The following is a 19,651-nucleotide window of genomic DNA, read 5'->3' on the forward strand; positions in this document are numbered from 1 at the left end:
CCATTAAGTCAATAGACTTTTTCTTCCAGTACTGGGAACTGAACCCTGGACCTCACACTTACTAGGTAAGTGCTCTGTCACTACAGAAGCCTGTAACCTCAGCATTCCAGAGGTAGAGGCAGGAGATTATCACAAAGTTTGAGAGGCAAGCCTGGTCTACACAAAAAGTGCCAGGCTAACCAAGGCTACAGTAGTCTCCAAATAACAGACATAATAAGACAAAACAAAGAAGCAGTAAACAAACAAACAATTTTTTTAAATCAAAGTTTTTTTTGTTTTTTTTTTCTTTTTTGATTAGTAAACCAGCATTATTTTTCAGTTTAAAACTGCTGTTGACAGAAGATCTCATGTAGGCCAGGCTAGCCTGAACAGTGTCTGAAGCTAAGGAGCTCCTGACCTTGCTACCATGTCTGGTTTATACAGTGCTTAAGATTGAACCCAGGCCCCCTGCATGCCAGGTAAATGCTCTACCAACGGAGCTACAGCTCAACTCTGCCCCCTCAGCATTCGTTTGTATTTTTCACTAGGTAGAAAAAAAGTAAGAAAATGTATTTTTACAATATGGAGGTTATAAAATTTTGTAAAACAAAAAATGTAGTGCATATATTTTATTATCTGTTCCTTTCCTCTTCCAAAGAAAGCACTGAGATTTTAATTCCCGATTATTAATTTCCCTTTATGTTTGTAGATCAATTCTGTTTCATGTGTTCACTGATTTGGAGAATCAGTACAGCTCAGTGGACAAGAATTCTAGAGATGGAACGTTTCCATCTGGACTCAGATACTTACTAGACAATAACCATTCTCTAACTAGCTAAGCTGAGAACAGCAATAGATACTGACTTTATATGGTTTCCACACAAACAAAACGAGATATGTAAAGCTCTTGGTGGAGGGTCTACCCTCATGTTCAAGGTGGTTATTGTCATTGCCATCCTTCAACACATATTTGAGGAGTAGATCAATGCATGAGCTTCAGACCACAATGTAACTGAGACTTCTTGTCTAGTGTACATACCCACTGTGTGCTATCAAATCCAACTCGACTTCCTTTGGATTTTGATGAACCCATTCCATTCTAACAGAGAGGGAAAAAAGGTATTTTAGTAAATTAATAGCCCAAGCAGACAATATCCACATGCTTATTTTCATACTCAGAAGCAAACAATAATATAATTTTATAATACAGCCAACCCAAGATGTAAAGTATTGAAAGAGTATCACAAGTTATTGAAACAGTTCAATGTTAGGGCGAGCATTTCTGAATCAATTTATGGCCATCAAGAAAAAACATCTGCATCCAGATTCCTGTGTCTGTCTGTCTGTCTCCCCTCCCCCAGCCTCTCTCTGTCCTGCCCCAGTCTCCTAAATCCTGAGATTACAGCTAGAACCAGCCGTCTCTCTGAAATTGGAGGTGGTCTACTTAGCTCCATCTTCCTAACTTCAGCTCCACACGCTGAGGAGATGGCAAAGGGAATTTTACAAAGGTATAAGGAGGAGCAGTTCCCGAGTGTCAAGGTCTGTTTGATACTTCTAAAAGAAAAAAAAAAAAAAAGAAAAAAGAAAAAAGAAAAAAAAAGATGGTTTTCTCCCTTATCTACTCCCTCTCAACAATCCTGCAAAACAAGTGACATTATTTCTAGTTGAGAGATGGCCCCAATGCCCACACTTTTCATGATGTACACTATTATTTCACATGTTCTAGGTTACTTATAAATTAACAGTTCTTTTTAAATGTTCAGGTTCAGAGAGTCAGAAGGAAGAAAGCAATATTATCAGTATTCATGTGATTAGCCCTGAAATGCTTTGAAACTAAATTGAAAGAATGTTATGGTCTAGAATCGGAAGACTGTTTCAAACTCAAAGAAGTTTGACAGCTCCTATGCTTTCAATGTTTTTGTACCTGTGAAGTATAAATATGTGAGTCAGAATTGCCCCATCCTACAAATACAATGTGTTCAACATTCATAAAAAAGATTGCTCATCTTCTCATTAAATTGCATATTCAAGGAAAGGCGCCAAAGCCAAGCTGTCTTTGTATTACCATGTCTGGCATAGTGCTTGGTTAAGTAAATATAAGTAAGAATTTGTTAATGGGAGGAGAAAAGCAGGGAGAAAGAGTAATTAATGTAGAGCTGGATTCAGTGTCTTGCAAGCTCTGCAACAGCTGAATACAAATGCACATTTGAGAAAAATAAACAACAAAAATAAAGAGTAACTTAGTTATCTTCAGTCTTGACAAAGGATGGAAACTGCAGGCAGTCACTCATTTTTCACTACAGCTCTACATTAGGAGAGGAGACTGAATATGATGTATTTAGAATAAGTATTTATGATGTATTTCTAGTCAGCTAGTAGATTGTTTTATAGCTTTTTTTTTGGAATTAAGATCATATATCATAAATTCTACTCTTTTAAACAGTATAGTTGACTGTATGTATGGTTGTCGGAACACAGTCCAAGAATGGAGTCATTCAAGGAGAATTCTGAGAGCTTGTAAGGAATTTCTTAAGACAAGAGTCTTGTGCCCTCAGTTTCTTTGAAGCACAGAAGTGATCTTGGAATGTGTTTTTGTGCTCCTCCCAGGTGTAGTGGGTGACACAGGGTTTACTTAAGCTGTAACTCATGTGTGCCTAGGGAAAAACACGTTTTTGATATGTGAAGCTGATCCTTGTGATTGTACACTTTACTCAGGTGACTTTCCTTAACTCTCCGAGTATAAATTGTCTGATGTTATGAATAAAGGTGCCTATTGGATGAAACTTTAGTCACCTCATTTTCAGGCCTGCTCTCTTAGGTCCATGGTGCCAACTAGAGTGGTAAACAAAGTTACAGCTGTTACTGTCACCTCTACCTAGAACACTCCACCTTGTCCAAAGTACATTCTGATTAGCACTCATTCCCTAGTCTTCCTCTGTGCCACCATACTAACATTAACATACTTATAATCCCAGTATTTGCAAAGCTGAGGCCAGAGGATCATTATGGGTTCTAGGCCAACCTGGACGATTATAGTGAGACTCTTCAGCAAAAAAAAAAAAAAAACCAAAAAAACAAACAAACAAAAAAAAAAAAAACAAACCAAAGCAAGATAAGCAACAGAAATCCAGCTACTCAGTTGTCTGCACATGTAAGCACACAGCTAACCATGGTTGTTCACTGCTGTTACTGCCAATTCTTGACAAATGTTGAGTAAGCCTTCATTCTGTGGAGCAATCCTACACTCTCTTGCCCACTAATTCTCATCCTCTTGGGTGACTTCATTGTATCTGTGCCATTGCTGTCTCTTTCCTGAGAAAAGGAATTAAAGAACTTTCAAGCACTCCCAATACTTTTCTTCTTAGTGAGACTGCATTCACAGTCTGCCTTCCCTCTTCTCATAAGAGACAAACTGTCTACATTCCTATTTATAGCCACTCCTCTCCTTACTAAATTTCACGCTCTTTTGTTTGGCCAAAGACACTGCTCCAGCAATTTTCCTTTTTCTGCTAGACCATTCCTATTAGTATATAAACACAACATTATTCCTCCCATTAAAAAGAATTAAAACAAGAAACAAACAAAAAACTTCTTGACAGCCCTTTTCCTCAACAATTTCTTATTCTCCTTCCTGTATGCTGTGCAGTTGTGGTTGTACAGCCTTTTCTCTCTGAGTTAGAAGCCAGCCTGGTCTATAAAACTAGTTCCAGGATACCCACGGATATACTGAGGAAACACTCTATTAAAAAACCAACCAACCAACCAACCAAATAAAAAAACTCCTAATGGTTGCACTCATTGCCTTTAATTCTTGCCTATGAGATCACTTGAGCTCAGATCCACTCTGCCAAACACTCACATCTACCATTGACTTTCACAGTGCTAATTCATTGGTTGTTAGCTCTTACCTCATTTCATCTAACAAGACTTGGTAACTTCTGCTTCACTGGAATGCTTCACTTGCTGGACTCTCATGATCCCACACTACACTCTTGCTATGTCTCTCTAGCTGTTTCTTCTTAGCCTCACTAGCTAGTTCTCAATTCCTTGAAACAAGCGTAAGGGGCCAAAGCTCAGATCCTGAAATATTCTCTTTTAAATCTATGTTCACTTATTTGGTATCTCATTGAGTCTTGTCACTTTTTATCTTTATTAAAGATTTACTTCTTATATGTGTATGAGTGTTCTGCGTATACATATGTATCACATGTGTACAGTGCTGCAGAGGCCAGAAGAGGGCATTAAATCTCTTGGAACTAGAGTTACAGGAGGTTGTGAGCCACCCCACAGGTGCTAGAAACCAAATCTAGATCCTCCTGAAGAACAGCAAATGTTCTCAACTGCTAAACCTCCAGCCCATAGCTGCTGCTTCTGCTGCTTCTCCTCCTCCTCCTCCCACTTCTCCTTTTCATCCTCTTCCTCTTCTCCTTCTTTTAATATTTATATACTTATTTTAGAGATGGCACATGTACCATGCTGTGCATTTATTTGGAGGTCTGGGGACAACTCGTGGGAGCTTGTTCTTTCCACTATGTGGCTTCCTTAGAGGATCAAACTCAGAAAAGTGCCTTTATGAAAGAGTCACCTTGCTCCCCAAGTCTCAAAGCTGTATATACCACCTATCTGCTTATACTATCCAAGCTATAGTACTCCTCTGAATTGAAGACTCAGACACCTGTCTCTTCTTTACCAGGATGTCAACTAGGCACCTAAAACTGGCACATGCAAAGCCTTCCATCCATCCTTCAGACTTGCTCTTCTAGTTTTTCTATCTCAATAAACTGCAACTTCTCACTTCTATTGCCCAGGTCAAAAACATGAGTAACTTTTGATTCCCTCTGTCTTTCATACCCTGCATTATAGTAGTCTTTTAACTAATTTCTTTCAGACTGTGCTCCTATAATCTATTCCTAAGTAGTCACAATTATGCCTTGTTAATAGCTCAAAACCTTCCTATGGTTCAGTCTTACCAATAAGACCCAAAGTTCTTATGACGGTAGATAACACTCTCAACGACAGCAAAGTAAAGGGTCCTAAAATTTAAATTTCATTATCTTAATAGTTGTTCTATCTAGGTGGAAGACAGCTACTGGTACCCAGTGGCTACAATTGTAAATGAATAAGAAAAATGCAGCCACTGCCAACCAATGACCATAAAAAGAATCAAGAAAATAAACAACCTGACCTCTTCTTCCTAGTCTCCAGTCTCCAGCTGATGTTTCCCATTGGTTGAACCCAACTGGAAACCAAAAGGCAAGGGAGCTCATCTAATGAAGTCCATAGAGGTCAGCTCCCAAGGCATAGAGTATGGTGAGGAGAGATCTGGAGAGGCAAACAGAGAATATCCTCCATACTATACTATGTAGTTTAGGTTAATTCTATATACCTATAGAATTATATAGGTATGCTATGCAGAGAATTTGATCAAAAATTCTAAAATTTGAATTTTAGAAATATGTCTATCAGTACATAAGAATTACAAAGTCTAAACACTAGGGGATAGAAGATTTCTTAACTAGTAAAATATTCAAAATAGAGTCTTGTAGAAATTTATTTAAATTCCGGTCCAAGCTTTCTCCGCTGCCTTACCTATTTAAGTTCCTGAATGAAAGATACACACAACCTTTGTATTTTCAATAAGCCTTAAACACCACAATAGCTGGGCAACTGTCTAGCTAGCCTCTGTGTGATTAGAATGTAGTTTCATATTGTTACCCTGAGTTATTACTTACTATGTTTCATCTGGCCTGTTCTTTTAAGTCCAATTGGCCAGTCCTCAGGAGAATGTTCTCCTGATACCTAACCTATGGTGGCTTCTCTTTCCTCCTCCTGTACTCTTCTCTCCTCATGGTTCTTCTCTGACCTCAAGCTCCCAAAACCTAAACCCCACCTATGTCTCTCCTGTCCAATTATTGGATGTTGGCATCTTTATTTACCAATCAAATATAATTTAAAGACAAGGTCACTCAACATCTTATATGCAGACTCTCTTATCTCTAAGACAACCAATCTTAAGGTTTAATATTAACATTAAAATACAAACAACCTTAGGCCAACCCATTAGAGTCTGAAGAAGTAAATACTAAATTATTCATCCATTTTCTTTTATGTTCCTTAATCTTTAGATCCACAGCTCCTCAATTGTGAGTTTAGGGAGTTAGGGCTGATCTTCACCCATCATTCTCTTCTAGTCTATCACTGTGTTCAGCTTAAATGGTTTCAACAAAACAAGTCAAGGGGTTAAGAAAACAAGCATATAGATATTTCAAAATATTTCCTACTCAGTAGTTGTACTGAAAACTTAAGGGCCACAAGTAAGTAGATGGGCAGACCCAGATCCTAAAAAGAACTGGGAGGAGAATAATTGGTGACTACTGAACTCCAGTGACCCAACTATGATATAATTAAAGAGAAGGCATTCCAGAAACAGGATGCTAAGACAGAAAAGTCTTGCCATTTCTGATGCACAGTATCCAATAATCAAATTCTTACAAAACCCAAAATCCAAATTCTTACTTTGTATGTCTGTTTAAACATGCCCACTTAAGAGTCAAATGGTTACTAATTTGTTAAAAACTTTAATGTCTTCAATACATGGTTTTCCCCCAATTGTTTATAAACCTGCACAAATAAAGCTGAGAGACCCTAACTGTGGTGAATCCCCATCTATCTGTATAGTTGCCTTCTTCTGCATCTCCTTCATGTAGAAATACCTCTCTCAAGTTCTCCACAGACTGGACTCCTAAATGTTATCAGCAAGAAAGTCATCTGTCTTAGTAAACCATTTGAAAACCAATAATTTACATCCTGAGACTATACAAAAGAATAAAAAACATGTAAAAAACTGTAATAAAAATTTACTTTTTTTCTGGGTAATGAAAAATTGGAGGGATGGAAGGGGGGTTAATATTTACTCAAATTTGCCACATTACACTAGACCGTAGTCTAGTATATGTCCAGCACACTTTCATTCCAGGAATAATGGATATTTTTCCTTCAGAGAAAAATAAAGCAAGCCAAAAGTCAAAGACCAAATAAAAATCTTTGCATAATTTTAGTAAGCAACAAACTTACAAATCTTCCGAGAGCCTTTGCTGCACGTGTTCTCCATGGCGGTAGGAGTAATTCCCATTCTAATGATGGCATATGAAATTGTTCACTGTGAACAACTGCTGCCATTCTTCTTTCAATCCTCTCCCTCTAACTGAAAACAAATTACTCAGCATAATGGGAAACCAGCCCAGAATGCCACCCTGTGATGGCCACTGGTAATGCGAACAGTGACTGCTGAAGACGCTGGTGTGGCTCACCTGACTAGAAATCACAATGTACGCTTTGCTTCACTTATGCTGTCTTATGCTTGGCCATCAAGTTCAATATTTTCAATTGTCCAACAGCATTCTGAGAGCCATTTGATTTCCTATCTGCCAATCTGATCACATTCTGTTTAATACCATTTTACTTACACATCAGATTGGCTCTAGGAGTAAAGGTAACAGTTTTAGATCCCAAATCAAGAACGAGAAACAATCTATCTAGATTCTAGTTAACTCATTTATAAAACAGTAAAAATATAGGCTCACAAGGCCTAATGACTTACTTCATTCATCCCTTCATTCATTCAGGGGTAAGAGAAGGTGTGCCATGGCCCCTACGTGGAGGTCAGAGGACAACTTTGGGAGCCAGTTCTCTCCCTCTACTGTATAGGTTGCAGGAACTGAATTCACGATTGTCTAGCTTAGAGGCAAGTGACCTCACCCACTGAGCGTCTCACCAGCCTCGCAACTTCATTTTAAAAATTGTAATGTAAGCCATTTGTAGGAAACAGAAGTTTCTAGAAGCTATGGTTTTTTATGATGTACTATGTAGAAAACACTAAGTGAGATGCAGCACATCAACTAGACTACCTTAACTGGCAACATAACTGAGCCCCGACAACGATATCAAAGCTTAAGAGGTGATCTGCAGGAAGCCAGATGACTGAACTAAGATTTCAACTCAGAACCCAGACTCAAGAATTACTACTACTGATAAAACTATAAAATTATGAATATCCTGAAAGTAAGACCTTTGCCCTATTAATCTCAGTTTTCCAGCTATATACCATGTATATTAACAAGTGATCAGTAAATACACATTAAATAAGCACACTGAATTAAAACCACATTAACCTGTTGGGTGTAGTAAAAAAAAAAAAATAAATAACAATGAATGGTTGAAACTTCCCTAGAAACATGTCTTCTTGATGTGAACTCTAAGCTGACTCTGGATGGGGCCCAGTTTACAGGGGGCGCACTCAACATTTTGAGTTTATAATGGTGAGAAAGTACTACTATGCACAGCACAGAAATGGTACTTTAAGTTTGGGATTTTCATCTTTCCCTGGGCAGGCTATTCAGAACTCACAATGCTGTGGAGCTATCAGCCATGTGAGAATGAACAGAGTACTACACCAAGCTATGCTCTTCAGTAGGTGAGGCACATTAAACATAGTTTTGAATCCTATAATGAGTTTCTCAGATGTAACCTCACTGTAGGGTGAAGAACATCTGTACGTGATGATAGTCAATTATATGAAATGCTCACGATGCTACTATCCCACTGGAGTTTGTGTTTCAGGATATGAGGGTGATCTCGCTGTGGTATCTGCTACCTCACTAACTGCCAGGATTGATTTGGCTGGTGAGGCAGGTGTCCCCTTCCTCCCTCACTGCTCCATGTTTGACCCTCTTGAAGCTGAGCACCCAGTCCGTCAAAAATGACAACCTTCCCCCACAAAGGAGGACTATTCTTGGGTCAAAGGTATATGAGAAGCTGTACTCCCTGATAGGACATCCAAACAAAGTTTGCATTTAAAAAACCTGAACTTCTGTCAAGCCTATTCCTCTATGAAATACAGTGTATTTGTTCCTTACCTTTAATTATTAGATAGTTGGACTGACTTCATTTGTAGATCGCAGAAAATCTAAACATCTAAATAAGTGGCGAGGGCCAAGAGGACCCCTATCTACAGTAATGCTCCAAACATAAGCAGAAACAGGCCTTCTTTATTCTAAGACAGCAAATGGTCCCCTTCCCTAGTCCACGACCGACTCAGGGTAATCTCTCCTAAGATCCTGAACCGCTGTGTACTCATCCCAACATGGAGCAAGAGGCATTCACTGCTGCTCACAGCTACCTGACTGCAACCCAGTATCTCCACTTCTTCATCCCCTCAAACACCAACAAAGGTAAGTTACACTACAATCACAGTAGACTCTAAATCAAAATATACACTATCAGATAAAATAATTTTGATATGTTATCAAAATTTCCTATCAGTGACTTAACTGCTACTATTTAGGAATAACAATTTTTAGTCAACAGGAAATGTGAGTAGGTTAAATATTATTGAAACATTACCTTTGGTTTAACTGTATTATTACAAAAACATTTAAATGCCTGTCACATCTTACAAAGAAGAAAACCCCACTGAGACATGTTTCTTTAAAAAATAAACATTATTAATTTTTTATACTGAAGTTTAAATATGTTAAGAAAACATGTGGCCACAATTATGTTTAATAAGAAGAGACAATTACCCTTGCTGACAAATAGTACTTGTAGTAGTACAGCTGAAACAGCAGAAATGCAGAACTTGTCAGTGTCAAAAGGGCCAAGACCACGTTCTTGTTGATTCTACTCATTGGTCTGTAGTATGCTCTTGGGTGTTTTTTAATAGTAACCCAGTTGTTTTCATCTTCTTCATAAAACAGAATCTTGTTTCCTGTGACCAGAGGTACTTCTGCAAAGAAAAAAGCCAATTTGGCAACAAAAATAATTAACTTCAATAATTATTGACAGCGTGCACACACACAGTCTCTCTCTCTCTCTCTTTCTTTTCTTTTTCTTACTTATTTCTACTTGGTTATTTTATTCTGTCTTTTAACTATGTTGTTTTGTTCTTATTCCACAGTGTTCCTTGGTGATCCTATTGACATAGCCTTTGCCCACTCACCTCTGCAATTTATAAAAAAGAGAATGTGAAGGTACTACTTACTGTTAGTGTTAGCATTGTTAAAAAACAATGTCAGGGAAGTTTGACTGTGAGGTCATACTTTACTTCCCCTGATAAGTTTCAGGATTTATATCATTGCCCTGTAATGCTAAATATCCCCTTGATAACATTCAATACCACAGCCCCACATATGCACAAAGAATGCATATATATTCCCTACCAGTGAAATTCAACTCTTGTTTACCTAGACTAAATAATGAGGGTGGTTACTGTATATTCATTTTCTTTAGTCTTTGAGTGTTCTTTCAACTTATAACAATTACAGAAAGCTTTTTGAAGTTATGTTTAAATAACTTCATTAGAACATTGGATTCTCTATTTCCAGAAGTATAACTCCTTCACTCCGCTTTCAGTTTGTTCAACTTCCAAAGCCTGTTATCATGTCACTTTACTGAAGCTTGAATGTCAACTTTCCATTTCAATAGACTGCTACTTCTCCTTGTGTGTCCTTTCTTCCTGAACTCTGCCAAGCTGCTGTCTTACAACCAACTACTAGCACTTGAACCAATGAATGTTACCTTATTTTTTGCAATGCTGCTAATTGAACCCAGGGCCTCTCTCTATCCAGGACCAGCAAGCATGTTACCACTGAGATACAGCACAACACTGTCATTTTAAAGGATTTTCAAAAGATGATTTATAACTCTAAGTACATGCATGGGTATGTTCGTTCACAGGTGTGCAGGTGCCCGTGAAGGACAGAAGAACTGGAACTCCCTGGAACTGGAGTTTACAGGTGGTAGTTGTGAGTCACCTGACATGGGTACTAGGAAGCAAACTCAGATCCCTGGGAAGAGCAGTATATGCCCCAACCACTGACTTCTCCATATTTCCTTAATTTTCCCCTTCGGCCTGTACAGTCATCACTTATTTTCTAGTTTATCTTCTTGCTGTAGCATTTTTAATGTTCTCTTTCTTTTAGCTACTTATCTTTAGATGACCTTAGCTCCCTCAGATCAATTATTCATCAGAATACTGGGGTGGGAGGGAAACATGTTGTAGACTAGATGGAAGTTTTTTTTTTTCCTGACAGAACAGTTTATACATGTGTGTGCATATGTGAGAAAGATAGAGAACATATGAAAAGTTAAGACATAACTCCTTCATGATATTAGAAGCAGGTACCAAAGAGTGTCCGACAATCTCTCCCTGCATTTTGCTGCTGTACGTACAGTGCATTTGTGTATACAGTGTTTGTTTTTCTTCTTGCTAGTTCATGCTGCTAAACATCTGAGGCCGCTCCCAAACCTCCCCTGTACGTCCAGGCCTCTGTACAGAGAGCCGTGGACTCTGTTCTATCAGGTCTGAGGTCTCTTTATACAAGGATCTTCCCTTTACCTGTGGCAACCACTTCTCAAATATTTCAGTTTGGGGTCCCAGTAATATTTGTCTTGGGGAAGCTGTGTTAACACCCATCCCCCATTTTTCATGTTGTTTCGGGGATAACTTCAGACTGAATAAAGTAGAAGTATTCTTACTCTGCCATTTTAATTAAAGTCCTAAGTTTTTGTGCGGAGCTTTAAAACAATCCACATAAACAATATGAACACATAAAACAAGCACTGGAAGAAATCACGTAAGATCAACTATTTCTGGGAGATACCTCAACAGAGATACGAATCACCTGCCCCATCTGCAGATAATGTATCAAAATACTGGAATCAATCAAGATGTTCTCCACTCACCTGTTAAAATCAGCAACCTCCACCAATACTGATGATGGTACGAGTTTGCAGTTAACTAAAACCTACTACAATGATTTCATCAGGGTAGCTCCTAGACAAGATTATTTCTCAAACTCTCTGGATTTCAGCTATCCCTCATACATGTGACGACCAGCACACACAGTGTACTGCACGGTGCTTCCTAGTGACATCTAAGCTGGCATCTAAGCTTACTATTGCTAAGCTTCCTCTAGGAGCAACTATTCTAAAATTCAAAATAATATACTGTTAGTTTTTGGGAGCTGTCTCTACTTTACACTTAATACAAGATTAATCCATCAATAATACAGTAGTAACCACTTAAACTAAGCAGTGGGATAGTTTTACAAAGAGATGCCTCTCGGCAGCATCACAAGCCCTGGCTTCTTCAACGGCACAGAACCTAAATCAAGATAATATTGGTGTACATATTAACTGTGACATTTTAGCTATTACTTTAAAATCAGCAAGGAGAATGCATTTCTCTCTTTACATGTATGTAAAGAAGATACTTATCATGTGTAATGGAAAATAAAAATTATTGCAGAGCTAATAAAATGAGCACAGTGAGCGCTCCTTCGAATGAACTAAGGATGACCACTGAGGGGTCTCAGAAGAGAGGAAAGAGACTGGTAAACTGGTAAACCAAGCACCTCCTCTCTTCGAAGCGGTTGCAGCTGGCTGCTGTACACAGAACTTGTCTTTCGCGCAGTGTCAAAGTCCTTCTCAGGTGGAACCCTCCCTGGGTGGCTGTCCTGCCATTTTCCCTTCCTTGCCCTGTGAGTTCAGCACTCAGAGCAGCGGGCTGCAGCGGTTCCTCCCCCGTGGAGGCACCTTGGCTAGCACTGATCCTCACACCTCATCATTCTATCACTCTCCCCGCATCGTCCGCTCTCGCCTCCTAGCTCAAACGTCACTGTCCCAACCCAGCCTCTACAAGCGTCTCCAAAAGCCTCCAAAATCGAAGACTGGTCAAGATGATCGGCGGACAGCATGGGCATCTGTCGCCGTGACTGCGACAGCAGGCTCGCGCACTGACTCGCAGACGGTACCTGCGGCCGACGTCGGACTCCTCCCCGCCGCCGTAGGGCGGGTACCATAAAGGTGGACGACCGCTGGTCATAAACCAGCGACACGTGCCTGAGGGAACCCGCCCATGACCAGGCAGAGCGACCCAGCCCGGGTGCCCCCATCTTACCCAACTCTAGCTGCGTCGGAGGCCTCGCTTTACGGCAATCACGGCAGCTGTCGCAAAGAAGCCGTCAAGCGCGCAGCGGCGTACGCTAGCCCCAGTAGCGTTTGTTGGTACTGTCTTGTCCACTGCCAACTTCTTGGAGCCCTGCTATTCGTCTGGCCTTTAGAAATCTGCAGTCAGCCATCCCTCGGCAGCGCCCTGGGGCTGCCTGGAGTTTAGGAAAACCGAAACGGCCTCCCCTAGTGTGCGGCTCACCAGACACAGCACAGAAAGTACAAACTGAGGGTGGATTCTTTTTTTCCCTCTCACCCTCCCTTCCTTTATTGCTTCTTGCCCCCAACCCGTTTTCCTTCTCTCTCCACATTCTGCTATTGTGGACAGAATGGGAAAGAGCACTGTGTAGTGATGTACGTACTCATGAAGTTGAGGTGCCTACTTGACATCCAGGCCTAGAAGATGCTATCTTCCAGTTTGGGGCTTGAAAGGAATAAAGACCGTTCTGGGTCTGGCACTTTGCTTTTAGCGGTGTAATTTAAAGAGTTCAGATCAAGGATCAGATGTGGATTTTGATAGGAATTTTTGAAAATTAAAAAGTACTAAAGAAATTATTGTAATTTTAAGTTCTCTGTACGAAAATTATTAACGGCGTATAGAAAAAAAAATAGTTTATCCTACACATCCCGTTCTGTATCATTTAACTCAGACTGGCCTTAAAATCTACTGAGCCCAGTATGGCCTTCAAATGATCCTAGCGCTGGGATAACAAGTTTGCATCACCATTCTTGGCTTAAAACAGAATATTTCTAAAAATTGTGATGGAATTTGGCTGTATAAAAATTTTTTAGTAAGTCTGATATGCCTAGGATTTAAGCATTTGGGGGCCAGGCAGGGGGATTCAGAGTGAGGCCTTTTCACACACACACGCACACACACACAAATATAATTGATGCTTACTGGAATATTAGGAGGTGATATGATATTTAAAAAGAAATGAATATTTGTTATGCTCAACAATGTCTGAAAATTATGAGGAAAGAAAACTTCCCTGACTTTAGAAGTGAATACATTTCAAGTACATAGCAAATCTTACCCTGTATAAATGTCGAAAGAGGCCGAGGACTAGCCAGTTTTGTGATCTGAGCTAAGTGGAAGTATAGATCCCATTGCTTTTCCTATATAAGCACAGTCGTGATGTGCCATCTACATTGTCAAGCTTCTGTTACTGTAAGGTATACCAGGGTTTAGAGATATAGCAGGAATTTAGAACCCTTCAAGAAAATTGACAATCCTGTGGTTATCTTAGACATAACTTGTCAGCAACTTTGTTTTGTTTTGTTTTTTGTTTTTGGCAGTTTACCTCTAAATTGTCCTCTACTTGCAAGTAACTTTATTCTTTTAAATATAAGCTTACAAAGTAAAAGCCCCGTCTACCACTGGAAGTTGAACAATAACCAGGTAAACACACTGTTGATGGTCCTTGTTAATGGGTTGAAAGTGAAACGCTCCCCAGATGCCTTCTATAAAATACTTTGTCTCAGGAAGTTTTAGAACCTTTGAGGGGTAGGATTCTAAAACCCTGGAGGCAGTGGGCCATTAGAGGGGACAGGCATTAAGGATTACAGCCCAGCTCCTATTTCAGTCTGCTCTCTGCTTCTTGGTCCAATCCATCTAGATGTGAGTAGACTAGCCACTTGCCCCAGCTGCCATAAACTCTGCCATGTCCTCCCTCCTATGACAGACTTTAACGTCTCCAACTATGAGCCAAAGGGAATGTTTATTCCCTTAATTTACTCCTCTCATATCCTGTCATACAATTAGAAAATAGTACTTCTCAAGCAGGTTCAGAGAAATAATTTGGAAGACTCACTCATCATAAAAAGTCTTTTAATCTAGCTAACCAAATTCAAAGCTGTTGAGAAGGATACAAGAAGAAAAAAAATAGCCTCCATTAAAAGTAAACATTCACCTTTCAAAAAAATCATCCAGGTGTGTGTATTTACACATTCTGGCCTGGTAACATTTGTGGTACCCTGTGGTGACAAAAGTATAAAATACCAGCAGCACTAACAAATTTAAGTAAACAAGAGCTTAATCATCAAAATGCCATATTCAGGGGCTGGAGAAATGGCTCAGCAAGTGAAGAACACTCAGTATTCTCCCAAAGGACCCAAGTTCTATTCCGTAACTCCAGTTCCAGGGTATCTAATGTCATCTTCTGGCCTTTGAGGGTACCCACACTTATGTGACATACATATATACCTAAAGAAAATGAATATAGGAGTTTCTTTAATATCCATCCTTGATAGATTTTTTTTCCTGAAGGAACATAAATCCAGATTTAAATATGGAAGTTGCAAATTCCTCAAACAATGTTGGAAAGCGACAGCATACGTACTAAGTGACCTGGAATATGTGCATGTAGACACTCCCGTTGGCACATCCAAGCTGTAAATGTTGCAGCTCTGAAGGGAAGCGCTTCCCCTACAGAAGTGTTGCAGCTCTGCAGGGGCTGCAGGAAAAGGTTTTTCCCAAGGCAAGCCTAACAGTTCTGCTTTAGCAGGGGGAATTTCCTCAGCAAAGGTGTTAAATAGCTCTACTCCATCCAGAGCCAAGGAACAGCCCAAAGTCACACTGCACAACAAACCTCACACAAGAGATTTATTGGAAGGGAAACCCCAGCAGGGTGGCTTCTGCTGCTTGGGAGAAGCAGGCAGGGTTTATATGGGGTTTCCTGTGGGGCAGGAGAGGGCTTTCCAAGGTGGAAATTTTCAGAGTGAGGATTAGTAAGATTTCAATTCCTGAGCTTGAGCAAACTCAGGGATTGGTGGGATTCTGTTTCTTGACGCTTGTCTTGGTCTTGGGGTCAAGTCAGTGTCAAGGTGTTTTTTCCTTTTATCCCCCTTTTTCCTTTTATTGGATATTTTCTTTATTTACATTTCAAATGTTATCCCCTTTCCAGGTCTCCCCCCCTGGAAACCCCCTATCCCAATCCCCTCCTCCTGCCTCTATGAGGATGCTCCCCCCCCCACCTCCCCTACACTGGGGCATCAAACCCTCACAGGACCAAAGGCCACTCCTCCCACTGATGTCCAACAAGCTCATCATCTGCCACACACACAGCCGGAGCCATGGGTCCCTCCATGTGTACTCTTTGGCTAGTGGTCCAGTCCCCAGGAGCTCCGAGGTTCTGTCCAGTTGACACTGTTGCTGCCCCCATAGGGCTGCAAAACCCCTCAGCCCCTTCAGTTACTTCTTCAACTCCTCCATTTGGGACCCCATGCTCAGCCCAATGGTTGGCTGTGAACATCTGCATCTCTGTTTGTCAGGCTCTGGCAGAGCCTCTCAGGAGACAGCTATATCAGACTCCTGTCAGCAAGCACTTCCTGGCATTTGCAATACCATCCCAGTTTGGCGACTGTATATGGGATGGATACCTAGGTGAGGCAGTCTCTGGATGGCCTTTCCTTCAGTCTCTGCTCCACACTTTGTCTCCATATTTCCTCCTGTGAGTATTTTGTTCCCCCTTCTAAGAAGCACTGAAGCATCCACACTTTGGTCTTTTTTCTTCTTGAACTTCATATGGTCTGTGAATTGTATCTTGGGTATTTCACTGATAAGTGGATATTAGTCCAAAAGCTTGGAATACCCAAGATAAAATTTCTTTTGCCCTTTTGTACTATACAAGCACCATTCAGTCTTGACAAATTGCCATCCATGGTGTGTGTGTGTGTGTGTGTGTGTGTGTGTGTGTGTGTGTGTGTCTGTCTGTCTGTCTGTCTGTCTTCTTTTTCTGGATGGATCTTGGGAACATGCCTATACAGGCTCTCAAGGAAAACTTAACAGATGAAGATGACCAGGAAAGGAGGTCTGGGGTACTGGCCTGAGGAATCCAACCTTTAGTTTCATTTTCTGTTGCTGTGATAAAATACTCTGACAAAGGCAATTTGGAAGGCAAGGCTTATTTTTGTCTCACAGTCCTGGATTACAGCGTATCATATTAGAAAGTCAAAGAGGCAAAAGCTTAAGGGAGCTGGTTACATCATATCCCAAAGCAGGAAGGAGCATAAGAGAAAAGAACACATGCTCATGTCCAGTTAGCTCTCTCCTCTTCGGTCCAGCATCCACCTGGTGAAATGGTCCACATCCAGGACAGGTCTCCCTAACCACACCCATAGACACACCTACAGATTAACCTAAGTGAGACAGCTCTCACTGAGATTCCTGTTTCATGTGCTTCTACATTGGGTCAACTAGACAAGTAAAACCAACCATCAGACACCCTTAGAGAATTCTACTAGGTGATGCTGAGAGCTTGATTTCTAGTATGGAGTTTCAGGATGAGTCACTATGAAACAGAGCTAGGTTAACTAAACATTTTACCAATAGCTATATAAAAACAAGACCCCTACCCATGCCCTTAAATGTCCATTATTTTTTCCAATTCAGGTCAAGAAATATGGAAGACATGATCCTTGGCTTCCTTCCAATTGTGATTTTATCAAGAGCAGACAATGGAGACACGGTCAGGACCCAAGTATCTAGTACATGTACAATCTTGTATCATACTGTATATACTACTGGCTCTGTTTAGCCTTCCCTTTGTTGTGGCCCGAGCTGTCCCACACTTGGGGGCCAGAAATGTTGAGAACTGCACTACCCCACATTTGGGGGACAAAATGTCTCGGACTGTTCTGTCAATGTTGAGACCCGCACTGCCAAAAGCCTTGAGGACTAACTTGTTAGCCCGCACTGCCCCAAGCTGCTCCAGTCCACAGGTCAGGGTTCAGCAAGAGAGAGAGTGAGGATGGACGAGAAGAATGGAGACCAGACAGAGTGTGATTCAATCTCGTTTATTCTTCAGTCTCTCTTCTTCTCTCCAAGTCCCTAGTTCCTAGTCCCTAGTGCCTCCAAGTTCCAAGTTCCAACTGCCTAATGCCTACTACCTAGTCTTCTACCTAACGCCTAATTCCTACTCCAAGTTGTACTGTCTAACGTAATTCCTAGTTCCAAGTCGTACTTCCAAGTGCCTAATAATCTGTTGCTTTCTTCTGTCTGCCTCTCGCCTTTTATATGTCTCACTTCTAAGCCACACCTCTAAGTCACACCTTTAAGTCATGCCCTTAGGCCTTGTCTCTAAATCTGATCTCCAAGTCACGCCCTTAAGTCTCGGCTCTAAATCACAGCTTTGAGTCTCACTCATCCAAGGGGAGATCCTGGGTATCTAAAGCAAGATGTTATCAGAGTGTGCTCAGCTGTTGTAGGCTGATGTAATCAAGTCTCTTTTCAGGGTATATGGCTCAAGATGGCTGCAAGGATGATAGCTGCCGTCTGTTGGCTCCCCATATTCCTTAACATATATTTTATCACTGGATTTATCAATTCCTCTGGTGATAACCTTGAGTGAAGTGGGAATAAGCAACTAGTACCATGCAATATAAGTGCAAAACTGTGTTTGAAGCACAAAAACTTAACCATAAAATTTAGAGTGATAATTTAATAAGGAAAAAAACAAATTTTGAAGAAGCCAGTTGCCATATGTGTGATGGCTGGAATGTGAAATGTCCCCCTAGCTCTTACATTTCATAATGGTGCTGTTTTGGAGTTTGTGGAACCTACAGTTGCTGGGAGTGGGTTGTTTGTGGCCAGGTCTTAAAGGTTACAACCAGTTTACTACTGGGTCAACCTCTTGCTTGTTCACCTACCATACCTTCTCACACAGGATTTCTATCCCCTGAAAACACATCTTTCTTCCCTGAAGGCAGTTATTGTCAGACAGTTGATCTTAGTGACAAAACTAACAGTCTACATATTTATAATATCAACTGCAGGAAGAGATACAAAGAACATATGCAAGCCATCATATAAGATAGTTAACTTGCAGGAACAAGTCAGAAAGAGGAACCTTCAAAATTCTGATAGTCTATTATTTAAGTCTATTATTATTCAAGTAACTCTGAACTGTGGAGACTAGTTCTTTGCCTAGCAACCACAAAAGGATGAATGATCCATGTTTGCCTTTCTTTAATTAATCTGTTTGCTTCTTTTTAAATTCACAATACTACAATGTATTCTATCTTATCTGTGCATATATGTGCAAGAGAAATCATTGAATTACCACCTTCTTGATCTCACTGAACTGTTAAGTTTCAGCTATCCATAGGCCTTTCTAACAAGAGGACTGCCCCTCAAAACCTTTGTCACATGGTTCTCCTCATAATACAAGACTGTCTGTTTTCTTTTTATCTTTCTCTTGTTGACAAAGACCTTCTCTTTCTCTTGTTGACAAAGACCTTAAACACAGGAACTACAACCTAAATATAATTAATTATTGCTTATTCTTTTCCCCTTCACTTTCTTTCAGGTTAGAATACATATTGTAAAAATAACTGAGTTCTGGGTCTGACTCTCTTAGTGATCCCTCTACAAAAATGTAACCTAGGATGTGATGAGCTAACTATTGCATCTTTAATGAGCTACTAGTGAAATGTACTTACTTTAAATTAATATAAATTTAAAAATTCAACTGACTAGTACATTATTCACAGTAGCAGCCTGTGGCTACTGGCTACAGGATTTCCCATCATTACATAAAACACTATTAAATAGCATTGTCTAACATATTTTGAGGAAATGAGACAATAACTTTTTAAACATTCTCTTTATCAATAAACAACTACAGATATTTTAATAAAAGTTAATAAAAATAAAACACTGACA

General features: G+C 40.1%; 1 protein-coding gene across 4 annotated transcripts in view; it reads right to left on the reverse strand.

Annotated features, from left to right (window-relative positions):
* The window catches only part of Fktn (fukutin), a 52,109-nt gene extending 38,979 nt beyond the window's left edge, over window positions 1–13,130 (reverse strand). Inside the window, exons 1-3 of one of the 4 annotated variants that reach the window (XM_034503467.2) lie at window positions 12,938–13,130; window positions 9,561–9,763; window positions 1,019–1,078 (exon numbers count right to left, since the gene is read on the reverse strand). In XM_034503467.2, coding sequence (XP_034359358.1) covers window positions 1,019–1,078; window positions 9,561–9,665 — 165 coding nt within the window. In that variant the 5' untranslated portion in view covers window positions 9,666–9,763; window positions 12,938–13,130. Of the gene's footprint in view, window positions 1–1,018; window positions 1,079–5,164; window positions 5,302–9,560; window positions 9,764–11,721 lie in introns of those variants that run through there. The other 3 variants (XM_076934953.1, XM_034503468.2, XM_034503470.2) reach the window with 3 other exon arrangements.
* Window positions 13,131–19,651: the final 6,521 nt, after the last annotated feature.

This window comes from Arvicanthis niloticus, chromosome 5, assembly GCF_011762505.2.
Source record: "Arvicanthis niloticus isolate mArvNil1 chromosome 5, mArvNil1.pat.X, whole genome shotgun sequence".
NCBI classification, from domain to species: Eukaryota; Metazoa; Chordata; class Mammalia; order Rodentia; family Muridae; genus Arvicanthis; species Arvicanthis niloticus.